This window comes from Typopeltis vanoorti, chromosome 19, assembly GCF_054136105.1.
Source record: "Typopeltis vanoorti isolate ZY-2024b chromosome 19, IOZ_Tvanoo_1.0, whole genome shotgun sequence".
Lineage (NCBI taxonomy): Eukaryota > Metazoa > Arthropoda > Arachnida > Uropygi > Thelyphonidae > Typopeltis > Typopeltis vanoorti.
Genome location: NC_143567.1, coordinates 80,522,664 through 80,542,609, shown reverse-complemented (window position 1 = coordinate 80,542,609; position 19,946 = coordinate 80,522,664). Strand labels below are relative to the sequence as shown.

The 19,946-nt window shown below is 34.7% G+C and overlaps 1 protein-coding gene across 1 annotated transcript in view; it reads left to right on the top strand.

Annotated features, from left to right (window-relative positions):
* The window catches only part of LOC150096285 (adenosine kinase-like), a 286,808-nt gene that overhangs the window by 100,580 nt on the left and 166,282 nt on the right, over window positions 1-19,946 (top strand). Inside the window, exon 4 of the mRNA XM_090409587.1 lies at window positions 12,989-13,067. Coding sequence (XP_090265713.1) covers window positions 12,989-13,067 — 79 coding nt within the window. The remainder of the gene's footprint in view (window positions 1-12,988; window positions 13,068-19,946) is intronic.

The window sequence follows — 19,946 nt, the reverse complement described above, 5'->3', positions numbered from 1 at the left end:
TCAAAAATGTGTTAGCAGAGCTAATCTCAGATGATATCTCAGTTGATGGGATTACCAAATATAGTCTTAAATGGAATTATTGGAAGATGATCAAGAGGCAGACCAAAAAAACTTTGCTACAGTTTAAGGAAAGGTCACAATTATCGATCTTCTGAGAGAGAGGACAGAAATGGCTAGAGATAGAGCCAGATGGCAAAGATTTCATATGGGGACTCAACCTCATTTGATGGTTAAGAAAGAAGAAGAAAAAAGGTATTTCTTATTGTATCAATGCACCTGTAACTTGGTCTTCCTCTTGGTCTTTTTCCTGCTATCTGGCTTCAGACCTCCCTCTCCCATTCTGTTCAACTGACTCTATCATCTGGGATTAGCTCTGCTAACATATTTCTGAATAATAACAATATCAAGTTCCTTCAAATTTTGTTTTTTTTATGTGATTCTGCCATTGATACCATCTGTTCTTTCAGAATTCCTTTGGTCTAGTCTTTGACAAAGTGTTTTTTTTTCTAACCCAGCTCTCAGATCCATAAGTTAAATTGGTTTTAACATTCTCTAGTACATTGTTAATTTAGTAGTTTGTATGTGTATTGTTTTCTACAAAGACTGGATTCCCCCCCCCCCTTATTTTGTTTTAAATTGAGAAAGATTAAACAGTGATAATTCAGCAAAGAAAGTTTAATAATAATAAAAAAATAGTGTTGAACAGAGATGTTCATTTTTTTTTTTTTTTTAATGATTGCAGAACATTATTTTTACTGAAATTACAAATCTTGTCTACTATGATTTGTAATTTTATGTAGTTATGGAAATAAATATGCCATAACTACAACTGTCAGCATGGAAAGGAAAGAAGAGGTGAGTGGTGAAATCAAAGAAAGAATAATTGAAATATATGGAACAAGGAATAACATTTGTCATAAGAAAAATAAAGGAAAAAACGTTAAGGATTTAATTACTGCATGACATCTCCAAGGATTCAATACAGGAGGGCACTTCATGCAGCCCATGTATACTACTTAATCCTCCATCTAAACACACACACAGTAGTATTTTTTTATCTGAAAATTGCATGTGCTGATTTCTCCATAAGTAGGATGAAAACCAATTTTCAGCATATATTCTATATGTTGTGGTGCAATTAAGATGAAAACTAATTGCACCACAGCATATAGAATATAAAGCATAGACTAACTGGGCAAAGAACAGTCTGCAGAAAAGGAAAAATGGACAGGGCTGTGGTGTGACTAGCCAAAAGGAGAGCTAACATCAGTGATCTATTTGGAAGGAGCTGGTTCCTTCCAGAATATTGGGAGAATGATGAGGATTATATGGAATTCTGGTGAACAATTTGTGTTAAATCTATGAATGCACCAAACTATGATTTGACAGAATATTCAGCTAAAGCATACTTAAATTTTTTTAATGTTTGAAAACTGGTACACATTTTTTATGTGTGCATATTATTTGTTGAAAACATTTGTTTATAAAATTTAATTCTTAAGAGGATTTTTTTTATCAAAGTTTTGCTGGCTGACAGCAGTTTTGACCTGTTAGTTCTCATCAGAGATTAGATAGAAACCTTAAGAAGATATAACTCCTATACATTACCAAAACAATCCATTATCACAGAGTTGTATTTTTCATAAGTGAACTGCAGTTGGTGCATAACAGTAATTATCAGAGAAGAGCCTAAAATTCTTCCTTTTGCATTGTGAAATAAACAGATCAGTCCATAATTAATATCCATGTATATACAGTAATACTGTGCTTTATAACACTTCACCTTTTGGATGTAATTCACATTAAAAATAATATTTTGTAATATATAGCTGTGATATTATAAAAATCAAACATAACTAAATATATATTATCGGTGATTACACCACATTTTTTTATTATTCAGTTATATAAAACACTGAAATAATAGTTCCCGACAAGTTTCGTAAATCGTAGGATTTACATCTTCAGGGGTTAAATATAACTTAAAGTTTAAACAAGAGAATTAAGAAATACAAATCATAACCGTCTGGCTATTCATAAAACTCAAATAACAGAATGCAGATATATAACGTTATTGACGTTGAACAATATTTGACGATGTCACGTGTTCCTATTCTCGTTCATACAGTCCGAGCTCAGATTGAGGTAGATTTTTTATAAGAGCTGACCACACTTGATGGAGAATTATATTCAGTGGAACAACAGATGAACTTATCAATTTTAAAGATTATCTCAACAATTTGCACAACACCATAAAATTCACTTTAGAACAAGAAAAAAATAAAAAACTTCCTTTTCTGGATATTCTATTAGAAGTTAATGAAGAAAGTAAACTATCCTTCTCAGTATATAGGAAGCTGACAAACACTGGAAGATTTCTAAATGCAATCTCACACCACCATCCTTCACAAAAAATAAGCTTAATTAAAACTCTTCGAGACAGAGCATACAATATCTCCAGCACACAAGAAAGATGTAATGAAGAACTAAAATACTTAACACAAATCCTCCCACAGAATGGATATGAAAAAAAAACCATCAAGAGAATCCTTAAAATGCCTCCAGCTAACAACACAATAAAACAGGATTACAAAAACGCAGTCTCGCTTCCTTATATCAAAAATGTTACAGATAAGCTAGCCAAATTGATGAACAAACACAACATAAAAGTAGCCTTCCTTTCTATGGAAAAAATCTCAAGATTCCTACATCCACCAAAACCACCTCATCATCCTCTTAAAAAAACTAGGAGTCCACAGAATCCATTGTTCTTGCGGGATTTGCTACGTAGGACAGACAGGATCTGGAGAAATACGCATGGCTGAACACCAAAAAGACGTACAATACAAAAGAGAACAAAAAACGGGTCTTGCTTTCCATACCACTTCCACTGGACACAATGTACTCTGGCAAAAAATGATGATGTCATACATAGAAAACAACAGTTATATAAGAAAATTTAAAGAAGCTGCTAATATGCTGAAAAACCCAACCCAATGCAATAAAAATCAAGGTTTAATTCTCCATCAAGTGTGGTCAGCTCTTATAAAAAAATCTACCTCAATCTGAGCTCGGACTGTATGAACGAGAACAAGAACACGTGACATCGTCCAGTATTGTTCATTGAGTTTTATGAATAGCCAGACGGTTATGATTTGTATTTCTTAATTCTCTTGTTTAAACTTTAAGTTATATTTAACCCCTGAAGATGTAAATCCTATGATTTACGAAACTTGTCGGAAACTATTATTTCAGTGTTTTATATAACTGAATAATAAAAAAAATGTGGTATAATCACCGAAATATATCTTTTGAACCAATTAGCCACAGAAGTCCACAGAAGGGAGTCAGGAACTCATCAAGGGAGGCCATACTATTCGCATCAGCTGTCATACCTGTTCTTGAATTTGTTTATGCTACTTGTGCATGCAACATCCAATGGCAATTCCATTCATGTAGATGCCATCGCATCCTTTACTCACCCTCCATAAAATGAAAAATTCCATCTACTGAAATTCTGCATAACCCTTTCAGAAGCATGTAAGTCTCAATCATATCATCCTTCTTTCTCCTGTTTGCTAGTGTGTGGCCTACAAAATATCAGTCTGTCATCATAATCTGTATTTCCACAATCCTGATATCATTTTTGACACTCTCCTTTGCATTCTCTCCACTGTATCAGAATCACCACAGAAACCAAGAGATCAGACCTGTGTTCAATAGTCCAAGTGAGGCTTATCAAGGCCTTGAAAAGAGGCAAAATGACTTCCTTATCGTTTTACATGTCAAGGTTCATTTCAGCATTGCCATTATTCTGAGTTGCATTTACAATTTTTGCTATATGATCCTTGAACTCCAACTTCCCATCTACTAAAACTCCAACATCTCTACCCTTATTATCAGTTTCTTCAAGCATGATCCCACATATATATATATATATATATATACACACACACACACACACACACACACACACAGGGTGTTCGGGATAAATTTGACATATTTATAATTAATTATATTTTTCCGTAAGTTACATGTATTAACACACACTTCTCTTCATTTAAAAGTTTGGACCCTTCTTCATTCATATACAAGATGTCAGAAAGGATGGATAGCTGGAACCCACCTGAATCATGGAAGAGAATAACTTGTATCATGATGATTCGTGCCCGCCATCAAAATAAGGATATTACGACTGCTGCCCAATGCTCCCTGAATACAGTAAAAACAATCAGGCATGAACTAGAGACTTGCAATGGTGACTACGAGGATGTAGCAAGAAGAAAGATCCCTAGCAGACGATCTGATTGCGTTCGTACAGCAGAATTCCTCGCAAATCTGCAGGAACAGGTGTTGAAGAACCCTGGCATTGGAATTCGGGCTTTGTTCGTGGAGTTGCTAACTGTAGTCAAGCCCTGGATAACAAGGGTAGCCAATGGTAGGCCGTATGTATGGCAGCAGGATTCGGCCCCTTGCCACACCTCTGGGAAAAGTCAAAAATGGTTGTCTGAAAATTTCTACGACTTCACCAGTCCAAATGTTTGGCCTCCAAACTCCCCAGACCTTAACCCCATGGATTATTTTGTATGGGGCGCAGTCGAAAAAGACACCAATCGCACTTCCAGTAATACAAAAGCCCAGTTAATGGATAAAATTAAAACAGTTTTTGCGGCCCTTCCCAGGGAGACTGTAGCATCAGCTTGTTCGAGGTTCCGAAGCAGAATTGAAGCTGTGATCGATGCTAATGGTGGTTATTTTGAGTAAATCTTGTTGATAGTATTGTAATTAACTCTGCCTGTAATGTTTTTTTGTCAATTCATTAAATTTAATAGATACAAAGAAGATTTTCTTTTTCCTTACGAAACTGTCAAATTTATCCCGAACACCCTGTATATACGACATAGGCTATCTAATCACACCAAAGTGCATGATGTCAGCAGCACTCCTGATTACTCTACGTTATTATCTTTGCATCATCAGCAAATAGCTGTGTGTCACATGTCAAATCCTTCTGTGTAATTAATGTACAGATTGAATAACAACGAACCAAGGGCTGATCCTTGAGCATGCCACGGTTTACCTTGAATCATGCAGATTCACACCCCCATATATTAATTTTTTGATATCTGTCAGTCAGCCATCCTTTTTTCCATGCCAATAGTTTATAATCCAATTTATGCAACAGTGTTCCATGCTGTATTCTGTCAAAAAGCCTTAGCAAAATCCAAAAGTATCATGGTGTATCCATTCTCTTTGTCTAACTCAGTGGCAACATTATTATAGAATGTGAACAAGTTGCTAAAACACTGTCTTCCCTTAGTAAATCTGTGTTTCTCATTGCAAAGTAGAGATTCACTGTCAATCCATTTTTGAATGCAAACCCGAACCAATTTTTCCAAAATCTTCACCATCACCACTCCTGAGATACTGAATGGTTGATATTTGGATACATCAGTCTTTGCACCACCCTTGTGCAATTGGATAGCCATACATTCTTTCCACTCCTGTGGAATCTTCTGTGTTCTGAGACTCAAATATATATAGCCAGGTTAAGAATATAGCTGGTTCAGCTGAACACTCTTTTAGCATCCATGCTGATGGTTCCTATTGCAGAATTCTTATTTAGTTTGTGCATCAGCTCTAGTACTACCTCCTCATTCCACATGAGTTTCCTTATACAGTGAAGAGGTAGCAGTGAGTTCAATGTTGCATATATCTGGTTGATAGCTTTTAGCAAAATGGCTGCTCATTAGTTGAACAATCACTATTGCATCGGTCACCTGAATTCAGTAAAGTTATTCTTTCAAATTCATTCTTTTGCTTGCAGCTTAATGATAAAATTCTTTCGGATTGTCTTTAACTTGCAGAGCAGTTTCTTTTCATACTCAATCTTAGTTGCACAACACTTGTGACTCTTCTGGTCTGCTGCTCATGATTATCATAACTGACATCATCCTTATGCACATGATATTTCTTCCACATCATCTTTTTCTTGCGAATCTCTTGCTTAATTAGATTACACATCCATTTCACTCTTATTCTATTTATTCTTCGAACTCTAGGAACACATTCTGATATCACATAATTTAAGTATTTTTTAAACACTTCCCATGCACTATTGATATCCTGCCTATCCAATAACTCATACCATGGCACAAAACCCAGCATACCATATACCTCAGGAGGGGTTATAATTTCTTGCTTTGTACTTCAGCCTGTAACCTTTTCTGAATGGAACGTTCGTAAACTTACCCACTTCCCAAGTGAGTTTCGCATGATCACTGTCACCAGCCAGAGGCAGAATAGTTACATCTTTAACTGAAACCTCCCCTCTGACATTATAATAAAATCTCCAACACTCTTTGACCTTGAGTTCCTTTTGTCATACGCTGCTTGAGGAAGTTGTCTTGCAACAGCTCAAATTCAGTTTCATGCAATTTTATATCTACCCAATCAATGTACGGATAATTAAAGTCCCCCTTATGATTACTCTTTTCGTACCCATTGTATTTATTTGTTGATGCATTCCTTCATCATTAGCAACCGATTCACCACATCTGTAACAGCATGGCAGTGTATTTCGTTTCAGACCCATAAACAAAAGAAAAGATGGAACGAAACTTTCTACATCTTGTGAAAGTGATCTGTGATACACCGACAAACACATCCAAATTAATAATGGCGATAAATAGCAAGCTTGAGGACAGTTGCCTCCAATTGCATGTAAGTGCTCGCCGTGGCTTAACCTTTGCACAAAAGGAACAAAGACTCCAACTCTGAAGACATCTAGAAGAAAATCGCCAAAATGGAGACAACAGCTGGACCATCGACTACAAACAAACCAAACTGGTGCAAAAACCCAGTGATGCCACCAAGGAGATCAGTATGCAGGCACTGCATAGGAAACTTGCAAGACCCTTGCAGTCAAAGCCATGTCCCATAGACCCTATAAGAAATTATATTCTTGTTTAATCCTCTATCCCAGGGTTTCTCAAACTTTTTCTACGACAGAACACTTCACAAATCCTGAAATGTTTACGGAACACCTTGGTTATTTTGTAATGTATTGATTAATAATTAATTGGTAATTTAGCCTATTTTATTGTTAATTAATAATTAATGCTTGATAATTAATTACACATTAATTAAACCATAATTAAATTAATTTGTGCTGATTTTCATTGACGTATCCCATTCTGATCACCAAAAATTTATAATATAAGTACTTACGAGCGAATGCAGATGACTTTTTCTCCTGTGTGCTGGTTTTGTAGGCTAGGTAAATATAAATAAAATAAATGAGTAAATCTAAGCCTTAAGAAAAAACAATCATTTATTGTCAAATGTTAATTAGTAAAAACAAAACACATAAAAATAGCAAAACGTATATTGCAAATTAAGTTCTTAATGACTCTGATGTTTTTGGGTCTTTGAATTACAAATTCGTTTGATATCAGGTACAATATTAGAAAGTTGAATTCTCATATTTGGTGTAGTATTGAATCTGTTCCTGGACTTTGATTTGGTTGCAGCATAATATGAAAATCCTGCCTCGCATAAATATGTCGTTGTAAAAGGAAGTAAAACAAGAATAGCTAATTTTGACACACTTCTCCAGAAATCATTTATCCTTGTATTTTTGTTTTAAATCAGAGTCACTAATTAAGTCAATTAGATTTTCATAGTCACTTGCGCTGATTCCTGCTGGCTTAGCTGTCACTGTAAATGGATTCAGAACCCAGGAATTATCCTCACTGGATTTTGGAAAATATTGCAAAAAGGGTTGATTGCAAGTCATGCAAGTGTTCTAAAATTACATTAGATACTTCTTCATTTACTTTAGAATTTATTTCAGTCAAAAATTCATGCAAGGCAGGAAAACAATCAAAATTATTCTGTTCAACTGTAGAAATCCAGAATTGCAACTTCCTGTCAAAAGATGCAATTTTATCTATTGTATTAAAAATTGTAATATTCTTTCCTTGTAATGATAAGTTAATTTCATTGCACTTTGTAAAAATATCTGCTAGATACGCAAGACTCATCAACCATGAATAATTTTTTAATAATTCAATAAAATTTTGTCCTAAATTATGTGACATCAAGAATACGAAGTTCAAAAAGCCTCAATAATGCTTTTGCTCTGGATAGCCATCTCACTTCAGTATGTAATAAAAGTGCGTTATGTGCACTACCCATTTCATCGCACAAAATTTTAAATAATCTGAATTGAAGTAGTCGAGATTTTACATAGTTGATCATTTTTACGGCTTCATCCAAAATAGTTTTTAAATATGTAGGAATTCTTTTTGTTATTAGTGCTTGTCTATGCAAAACACAATGACTTTTGGTGGCTCTTGTAGCTACTTGCAGGATACATGTTACAACTCCCTTCATTTTTCCTACCATTGCTTGAGCAGCATCTGTACAAATATCAATACACTTCTCCCAACTGATTTCCTGTTTTGTAATATAATTATTAATACAGTTGAATATATCTTCCCTGGTAGTTTTTTCTTGTAGATATTCGCACATGAGTAAATCTTCTTCAATACTTTTATCAAATATGTAACGAACAAACACTAGTAATACAGCGAGTCCTGCAGCATCTGTAGATTCATCCATTTGCAATGAATATTCACTGCAAGGTCTAAGTCGATGAATTAGCTCTTTTTCTATGTCAGCAGAAAGATCTTTGATGCGGCGTGAAACGGTATCATTTGATAATTGTACTGCATCTATTTTTTTAGCAACATGCTCGTTTAACATGCATGATACAATGTCTTTCACACAAGGCTTAATGAGTCTCACCAATTGTATGAGCTTTACCATGAAGTGCAATGCGATAACTCACGCAAAAAGACGCCTCTGTTTCATTTTCAGTTGTAGCAATTGTAGCCATTTAAAGTTTAGATTTTTCTAGCGAGTCACGTCATCTCTTAAAAAAAATGTATATCTTTTCCTTTGTAATCAGTGTGTTTCATTTCGAAGTGCCTACGAAATTTAGCTGGAGCCAAAGAACTGTTTACTAGTATGTTATTACACAAAACATCAGGAGCATGTGTATTGCCAATACACGTAAATCCATAATTTAAATAACTTTCATGGTACTTCCGTTTTGGTCTGTTCTTAGATGACTCTTGTTCTTTAATATTAGCGTTTGAAGAAACCACAGTTTGCAATTCCATATCTTCTCCAATCATACGAATAGATGTGTCAGCAGAAGTACTTGCTCCTCCCTGTGTTAAAGTTCCTGTCTTTAAACAAGAATCCATGGGTATTTTTTCAATAATATTCAAATTCCAATATTTGTCAGAGCTATAATAAAAACAAATAGAATTGTGTTTGTAAAGGTAACTTTAGTATGAAAAACAATAAGATTATAAATAAGAAATGTCAAATAATATAAAAGTAAATGAATAATGCAAAATAGTAAAAAAAGACTGCAACACACAAAAGTAAATATGAATTGTTACAATACGTGTAAGAAAAGTACTAAACTGTATCAAATAATGTAAAAGCAATTGTAATAAGAATGATTTGATAAAATGTTCAGTAACTTATAAAATTAGTTAAGAGTTAGAAGAATTTTTTTTTTTTTAAGTCACCTCACCTATTCCCTATATACGGGAATAAAAAGGCGTTAGCTGATTTTTTTTTTTTTCCCCAAGGGCCCGGTCCCAAGAAATTTACTCGTAAATACCTTTCCAAATGTTTTTAAAGTTCATACATTAACATAAGTATTAATAATTAATTATGGCATAATCATAAAGAGTATTAGTATACTTATGTATACGGTGTGGCATGTTGACAAATATAAATTACGTTTAAATTAGTTATCAATCACTGGACTAATGAAATGTTGTAGCATGTCGTAGTTTCTTCAGGCAAACATCATTAAATTAATTTGTGCTGATTTTCATTGACATATCCCATTCTGATCACCAAATACATTTATAATATTATAAGTACTTACGAGTGAATGCAGACTTTTCTCCTGTGTGTCGGTAGTTTTCCCCTCCTTTTGTACATCCTGGAGATCTTTGTAGGCTTTAGGTGGATGACTCGCTGTATGTTCCATCACAAACACCTTCAATAAGAGATTTCTTAATACCAAAATTAAACAAAGTGCCTTGTCTCTTATTCATATTAATTTTAACTCTGTATTCCTATTATTTTTAAAAAAATCACGGCACTCCGGTTTCAGAACAAGCCCTTACATACTGCAATACAAACTTGCGAAGAAAGTATTCAGTAGTAATAGATTTGAGAACTGGATACAGACTACCTTGATCTTCAATATGAGTGGAAAAATTTTCTTTATACCTCCTTGCTGAATGGTCACTGATATTTGCAACACAGATGTTATTTCGTTCAGTTTTGAGAACACTCCGCCCATTGTTGTAATCGGCTTGCAGGCAATTTTTATGATCGGTCATAAACGGCAGTATTCTCTTTCCCGATTGTTGAAAGATTTCAATGTGTGAAAATTAACAATAATTCATGAATACTTCCATGTTTAAAAATATGCTGCTTGGTCACTGACATTTGCAACACAGATGTCATTTCCTTCAGTTTTGAGAACAGAAGATATTACACCAATTGTTGTAATGGGCTTGCAGGCAATTTTTATGACCCGTTCATAAACAGCAGTATTCCCTTTCCCAAATGTTGAAAGGTTTCGATGTGTGAAAATTAACGATACACAGATGTCATTAGGTGTTCTGGGTCTGAGCCTTTCGACATATTCACTAATATTATTCTCCTGAGAATATTTTACTATAAAATATTTATTCATGAAAAATGCTTAGAAAACTAAAATGACAAATTTCAGAACTTCTCGCGGAACACCTATTCACCTTCCGCAGAACACAGTTTGAGAAACCCTGCTCTATCCAGTTGTAAGCAAACACTCCAGCATGGTCTTGAACTGCGAACATGACATGCATGCTTTTTTCGGAACTTGGAGTTTTCTGCTGCATGCTCTGGATTTTTGTTTTGAGATTGTACTGGAAGCACCAGGTTTCATCACCTGTAATTACTCTTGGAAACATCTGCTTATTTGCAAAAAGATCAATCACAACTTGAAGCTGCCACTGCTTCTGTTTGTTCGTCAAGATCCAAGGCATAAACTTTACAAAAAACTTTTGCATACCCAATTCTTCAGTTAAAATTACCCTGACTGTTTCTTGATTCATTTGCAATTCATCAATCTTTAATCACACTTAATCGTCTGTCAGACCATACCAAATCTTGCACTCTGTTCACATTTGCATCTGTCATTTTTGTTTTTGGCCGCCCACTTCTGGGGTCATTGTTCACATCTTCTCACCCACCTTTGAATCTCTTATGCCACTCAAAGACACTTGACTTTTTCAGAGCATCCACACGATATGCTACTTTCAACAGCTCTGTTTTAGTAGCAGTTTCACTGATTTTCACACAAAATTTGATGTTAACACACTGCTCCAATTTTAATCGCACATTTTTATGCCAAAGTTTACATGCAGATTTCTATTGTTTTTTGCAGTAGCCAACTAGCAATGGCTCTTTCGGCTTGAGATTTACATACATTAGTTACAACATGTACAAAGATGATTGCTCATGTGACTCCAACCAAATCACCACATGGGCGACACTACGCTGCTGTTCCAGGAATTGTCACACCTCATATAATGTTATTATACATGTATATATATTCAACCTTTATTGAGATCTCATTTCCATAAAATTATGGAGACTACAACTATGTTAGGAATAATTACTTTAATTTCCTGACATTTCGACCTTCATATTAGAGGGTTATCATCTGGAGTGTGTGTGTACACACAAAGATAAGCTACATCGCATCTAAAGTGAAAATGTGAAATTTTGTTCTCTGATAATATGAATAGAATATAGCTTCTTTTTTTTCCTCCAGGTATAGGTCATGCCAGTAGAATAAGTTGATCAAATCATTGTCATTTTAGCATACTGTTTGAAATGTAACATAGCTTTGTTTTTGTGTGTGTATATGTGCATACTCCAGATAACTTTAACACGAAGGTCAAAACATCAGGAAATTAAAGTAATTATTCCTGGCATGGTTGTTGTCCCCATAAGTTTACTGAAACGGATTCTGCTCGCCATATAACACCGAAGGAAAGAACTTATCGAGGTCTCGTGAGGAGGGATCAGACTGGAAGACACCAAAGTTGAATTAATGTTGAAGTTATAGTGAGAGAAAATGTTGAAGAGAAATTTCCAGCAAGAAGCATGTACTACATATTATGGAATACTGAGGCAACTGCTGTGAAATCAGTTGATTAGTCAGTTCACTTCACACACAAACTTTGTTTCTTTTTTACACTTTGGTAATGAATTAAAACAAGAATCTAGTACAATTTATGCAATTTTCATACTCTTAAATAAATCTACTATGAGTCATCAGAATTCAGCAATAAAAAAAAGTACAAATACTATGAAAATAAGCATAAACATGAAAGATATTAAGTGCATTCTCAGTGAAGATGGCAAATTAAATGTGATTTGGGAGCCAGTTGAATAAATTTATATGGAAAAATAAAATGAGTTCAAAACAGGAAATTTGAAACCAGTTATAACTTATGGATTTGAGAATTGGATTAGAAATATTTCAGACTAAATGTAGTGTAATTAGAAAAATTTTGGTGAGTTAACAGATGTGCAACAATAGCAAAATCATATTAAAAAGGAATATATTAGAATGAGCATGACATCTAAGAATGTGTAATCAAAGCTCATCTAATCTATTCAGATGTATAGTTTGTTAAACAATGGGAGAGGAAACATAAGCAGAACTGACAAATAGATAAGTTTGGAAGAAAAATTGTTGGTTGGAAACTGGTAATAGTGGGCAAATTTACTACTAATTTTACTATGTAATACTACTATTATTATTAGTGACTTAGACAGTCGTTCAGAGCTGTACATATCAAGAAATGATTATTTTGATTTCTTTTTTAACTAGTTATGATGAATTGGCTGATCTTCCAGATGTTGAATATACTGCAGGTGGAGCATGTCAAAATGCAATGAGAGCTATACAGGTAATTTTTTTAAACTAAATTTTTTGTCAAGGAGTTGGCTACCTCTCACTCGTACTTAACATTTCCTTTTGGAACTTACAGGTATGGCCCATTGTTCCTTCCCTTTCTACCATATAAAAAATCTTCAGTCACTCTAGTAAATACTATCAATATCTTAAATGTCTATCATATCATCTCTTCATCTTTAATCTTAGTTCTGCAGTTTGGGATGTCTTCAGTCTGCCCTCATAACCAGCGTTTCACATTCTGCTATCTGCATTTGTACACTTTAAAGTTACTTCATTCCCTTGATATCACAGTAATCAAATCTGACACAGCAATACAGATGTGATCCAATCAGTGCTTTACATTATGGAATCGCCACGTTTTTTTTTTTTTTTAAATCTCTGCTGGTCAACATCCTTCAGTATTGCAGCAGTCTTCTCTGCTGCTGTCAACTTTCCTGTATGTCCTAAAAACTTCAAATTTCTATCATCCATCATTACAAGATCCGTTGCATCTTTCACTTCCTTCAATATATTTCTACCAATTACTCATTATTAGGTTTAATGGAATGAATACAGCACAGAGAAATAATTGAACACAGGTTTAACAGATCGTGTATTTTGTAGATCTAACTGGCCATGCATTGGATACTCTTCCCAGGATCAGATTAAAACTACTTTGCTTCAACATAGCAAATACAAACTTGAAAGATTTTTTATATAATCACCAGCAGATTTAAAAAAAAAAAAAAAAAAAAAATTAATAAATACAGTTGAGTTCCCCAAGATTTGGGAAGCTTTAATTTTAGTCTCTCACCCAACAGCACCCATAGAGAATGCTACTTATTGTTTTGTGTGTTTTTACAATTTTAAGATTGTATCCCTGATGATGTCTCTGTGAGTGAGACAAAATATAGGATCCATTAAACTTATGTTTAATTATTTCTCTGTACTGTATTCATTCCAGTAAACATAATAAGCTGTTTGAATCAGCATGTAAGTCTCAATACTTGACTCATTTCAACTAATAGAGTATTCAGCCTCTCATCAGTGGATCCTAATTTCAAGTCTTTGCATTTAACTGCATTAAACTGACACCCTATTCATTCTCACACTTTTCTGGTTTATTTAAATCCTCTTGAAGGATTCAAGTAAGCTTTCTGTAATACTGTTAGTAAAAACCCTGCCAAGCTTCACACTTCCAAACAATTGAATATTTTCCTGCTTTCCCGTGACAGTATTTATTGGCAAAGGTTAAGGATCAAAGCTGTATAACAGAGAGGAGACCTCTGCATAGCCTTTAAAGGAATGCGGAGAACCAACCAGGGCTTCTGACAATGTCCAATCCTCACCTTCTCGTGAGAAGGTAAGGATTGGAATTTTTTTTTTTTTTTTTTTTTTTTTAATCTTCTCATGGTGCACCCTGTTAGGTATCTACCTGGATACTGAACGAATGAGAATGGGCTAGCAATTTGGGATTTAGCCGACCAAATTGTATTCTTATTGGCTTAAACCAAAATACAAAATGATGGTACAACATGACAAAATTTCATGCCGGCTGGTGCATTGCCTGGTTAAACAAAGCCCCCATTGTTTTCCCCAAGGAAAGAGGGCGAACAGCGAAAAGTCAACTGTTGGAACAAATCTGAAAACACGCCCCAACTCAACATCACCAGAGTTAAAGATTGGTACTATCAACTTAAGAAGCTTGAATGGCAAAGAAATGGAGCTAGCTGAGGAATTAGATAAGTACCAGATCGACATAATAGGGGTGACTGAAACAAAAAAGACAAAAACTGGCAAGATATTTCTGAGCAATAAATACAAAATGTTATATTCAGGCAATGACAATCAAGGAAAACAAGGAGTAGCCATAGTATTCAACACTAAATACGAGGCTAATCTCCTTGAATGGCAGAAAGTCTCAAGTAGAGTAATGTGGACAAATACGAGAATGGAGAACTGGACAATGAGATTTACTTGTGTCTATGGTCCGACAGAAGGTTCTACTAAGGTAGAAGTGGAGGAATTTTTTGAGGCTTTAGAGAAAGACTGACACAATGAAAAAGGAAAAGTTGGTCCTTGTTGGGGATCTAAATAGCAGAGTAGGAAAGGATTGTCAGACATACAAAAATATTTTGGGAAAATTTGGAGAAAAGAGCAAAGCTAATATGGCAATGGCAAATGCCTGTTGGATTTCTGCTCAGGACATGGACTGGTTATTACTAACACAAAGTTCCAACATAAAAATGTGTGCAAATTCACATGGAGAGAAGAGGCAAGGAATAAGAAAAGTCTCATTGACTATGCTATTGTTGATAGTGATGTTTACTCCCTGGTATAGGACACCAAAATCTACAGAGGATTTGAAATTGGAAGTGATCACTATTTAGTCTTGAGCAGGATAAAATTGAATTTCATATTGAAAACAAGAACTTGTAAGTAATGTTAAAGCGAATAAAAGTTGAGCTGCTCTCAGATGTGAACTGTAGACTAAAATACACAAAGATTATTGAAGAAAAAATGAAAGAGTTTGAGAACAGAAACCAAACCTTGGAGATTAAGTGGTGAGCCTTGAAGAAAACCCTGATTGATTCAGCCAGAGATGCATGTGATGTTGTGTGCAAGGATAGAAAAATCAGAACTTCATGGTAGACACAGGAAGTTAAAGAGGCACTGAAGGAAAAGAAGAAAGCATATCAAAAGTTCCTGGCAAATAAGTCAGCTTGTGCTCTTAGAGAATACAGAGGCAAATGTAAGAAAGCTAAAAACTGTGTAAAACTAGCTAAACAAAAGTCATGGGAGGACTTTGTTTAAAACATAGAAAATAAATATCAAGAAGGTGTCAAGATATTTTGGAGGTGTTGTTGAAGAATCTCAGAAATGGAGGAAAGTGCTGTAATAGGAATTAGAGATGATAGCTCTAATTCATTTTACAATTAGAGTAAAACATTGAAAACAGGAAAAAAAGATATCCTTGAAGTATGGAGTAATTACTTCGAAAAATTGCTAAATGAAACAATCAATGATAGTACAGTGGTAAAAAAGCACTCAGCAGGCATACAGTCAGGAATACATATCCATACTTGAAGTTGAAAAAGCCATCAAAGACTTGAAATGTGGACTGGCAGCAGGAGTAGATGATATTCGACCAGAAATGCTGAAGTATGGTGGTATTAAAGTCTTACAGTGGCTACACTGCATAGTTCATTCCTGATGATTGGAGTACAGCGTTCGTAGTACCCATATATAAAAAGAGAAATAAAATTGAATGTGAGAATTACAGAGGTATTTCATTACTGAGTGTTCCTGGTAAGATTTATGCAAGTATACTTGAGAAGAATTGTGGAAGAAAAGCTTGGTGAAGAACAAGCTGGATTCAGACCAAATAGAGGCTGTCAGTATCAGATCTTCACTTTACGGCAAATAGTTGAAAAATCATGGGAATATAACAAAGATAAGTATTTAAGTTTTGTTGATCTGGAAAAGGCATATGACAGGGTGCCAAGAGAGAAGCTATTCAATATGCTACAGTTATATGGTGTCAATAGGGTATTATATCAAACAATACTTAGTCTTTATTTGAGTTGTAAGTCAGCAGTTAGAATTGAAGGAAGTAGAGGAAGATTGTTTAATGTTAAATCTGGTGTGAGACTAGGATGTACATTATCCTCTCTGTTTTTCATTATCTATATGGATCACATTATGAAGGAAAGTGGTATTAAACATGATATCAAAATTGGAGATGTTAATGTCAGCTCTTTGCTTTATTCTGACAATGTTATACTTCTAAATAAATCTGCCACAAGTCTGCAAGATTCCCTGACTAAATTGAATAATTGTTGTAATAGATGTGGCGAAGGTCGGCAATAAAAAGACAAAGATGATGAAAATAGGCAGAATTGTTGAAAATTTCAACTGCGTTGTAAACGGAGAACTTGTGGAACAAGTTCTCCGTTTACAATGCAATGATTTTTAGTGAAGATGGGAAATTAAATATGGAAATAGACAATAGAATCAGCAAAACTGGTATGGTAGGAAGTCAATTCAATAAATTCATATGAATAAGAGAGAAATTAGTCTGAACACTAAATTAGCTTATATAAGACAGCTCAACCCAGTTATGGATCTGAAAGCCGGGTCAGAAGTAAAACACTTGACCAAAGGCTAGAAACCGCAGATATGAGTCTTGAGAAAGATTAGAAGTGCGAACAGATGGCATCAATGGCAGTATCATATTAAAAACAAGGATATTAGGAAAGAACTTGACATTGTCAGCATCCAGGAATGCGTTAACAGAGCTAATCTCAGTTGGTATGGTCACTTAAATAGAATGGGAGAGGAAAGATTAGCAAAACAAGTGTTCTCTGCCAGGTTGGCAAGAAAACGACCCAGAGGAAGACCAAGATATAAGTGGATTGATATGGTACAAAGTGCCTTAGACAATTAGAAATATAAAAGATCTGATAATGTTGGAGTCTGGACAAGTAACAGCCTGATTTGGAGGAAAATTGTAGATAGGAAGTTAGTAATGTTGTAAATTTTTCATATAATACTATCATATCCTGTACACCCCTTGAGGGTACATGGCATGAATTTGATGATGATGGTTGAACAGTAAAGGTCCAATATCAAGTCTCCTGTAGCCCCCCTTTCAAAAAAAACAAAAAAAACAGCCCACCTTATATCTATCAGGCAGTCATTTTCTAATCCAGTTCACTAAACTTGCATTGCAACTTAAATATCCACTTTTGGCACTCTGTTAAATGTCTTTGCAAAAAAAAAAAAAAAATTATGGTATGCCATTGCCACTCTACAAGTCTCCTCTGATCTTTGGCCATGGGATATTCTGAATCTGAATAACTTTAATTCTAATCAGTGGTCCAATTGGTAATACTTGCCATTATGTTCAAAACTTGTGCTCCAGAATTAATATCCATTCTATATGACCTATACATGTTATCATGCCCATCTGACATATATATCAAAGAGCATGCATACATGCCTGTATCTAGCCTCTTCCTTAAAATAAAAAATAAAAAAATAAAAAAAAAATTTAAAAAGTCAGTTATCAAACCATTGTTCACATCTTACACTTGAAAGTAATGGAGAAAATCCTTAAGCAGCCAACTTCTTTGCTACTTGCAGACCCAGTTATTTATCATCAGTATGGATTATGCCACATCAGATCTCTTAGCCAACCTTACTCACCTTTGGATACAAGCCATGGAAAAGTGTGGAGAAGCTTATGTTGTTCAGCTTTTGAAACATTTGATCAAGGCTGATATATGTGGGTTTTCACCAAGCAACCAATTTTTTGTTCTCTGCATACTTTTTGTGATTGGGTCATGGCAAATGATTTCATTTTCGGTTTCTCTACTGTCAAACCTCTGCATTCATCTACACCCTTCCTGTGCACTAACCTCCAATCCTATCCATAGTTTTCTGTTTAAGATGGTACTCTATTCTTCTTTCTCATTCAACAAACTTTAGTGATCAAAACAATTCAACTTTAAGGTCTTCTGTAGCCACTGATGTCTTAAACACCTATTGCCTTACCTCCTTTGGAGGAAAGAGATGAATTTCAGTGTTATCAAAACAATCCTGTCTAGAAAGACAGGATTGTGTTTTGAATTCATGTCTAGGCAGGCCAGACATGAAGGTCAACCCAAGAGGAGATAAAGTGATCTTATTTGGAGATCAAAAGAATGAAGTGAATCGTTCTTCCAAGAAAGACGGTAGAAGAAGTAGAAGTAGATCACATTTCAGGCAGTACACTAAAAACTTCTCTATGAATGCTTAATACTATCCAGAAGATGGTCATTTACTTAAGAGATGATTCTCTCTCTCATGCACATGCATACTTGTCAGCTAGCTTTTTTTTAAAGTATTTTCATGGGTGCTGCTCCACCAAAATAGTCCCCACCATCCCATCATTTTTCTCTAAACACGTAAGAACAAACAGCCTCTGGTCAACATATATGTAGTTTGGCTCCAACTTTTCTTTACCTGATGAGAAATGAGATACTCATTTGTCTGCCATAGCTGTGTTGTTTGCTTCATAGAAACTTAATTATATGATAGGATTGTTAATCTTATCTGCATAGTCTATGAATTTTAATTATCTGGCTAGTTTATCTGTCTTGCAGAAAGTAGTTGCTTAAGAAAAATCCTTTCACCTCAATATGAAACCCATTCACCTTAAGGTGAAAAGCCTGTATGAAGGTTCTACGCATTTTAGATGAGATTTCAGTATAGTTTCCAACCAGAGGCATCATTGACTGATTTACAGTGGAATATTTTATATATATATTGCCAACTTGCTACAATTCTATATGAATACAAAATCAGGAAGATTTTTAAATGTTACCTTATTGCTTTTGGAAAATCATAGCGTCTATTTGTTTTTCTCTTATGTGTATATATATATATATATATATATATATGTGTATGTATTCATGCCTCACCAGCCTGGCAGACAGCATTAGAATCTCTGCCCAGCAAGCTGTGGGTTCACATTCTACTGAACATGTATCTTTGCAAATGTCTTTAGATGGTAGAATTTTATTACCCAGTGTGTGATCCATTTTTCACTGGAGTTCAGAAGACTTATCCCCCCCCCCCTCAAGAATAGTGCACTACTGACCTGTGGTGCACTCATGGTTCTAATACTTATGTACTACAGATCAGTCTTTTGTACTTTTATAGATGGGATTAGTAATGATAACTTAAATTCTAACTCAACATCAGAAGAATTAAATATAGGAACCATCGATGTAAGGAGTACTACTGGAAAAGAAATCAAACTTGCAGAAGAATTGAAAGCACCATTTACTGACAAAGAAGTTAAAAACAGTTGAGATCTTACTAAATAGGTACAGGATGTTATAATTAG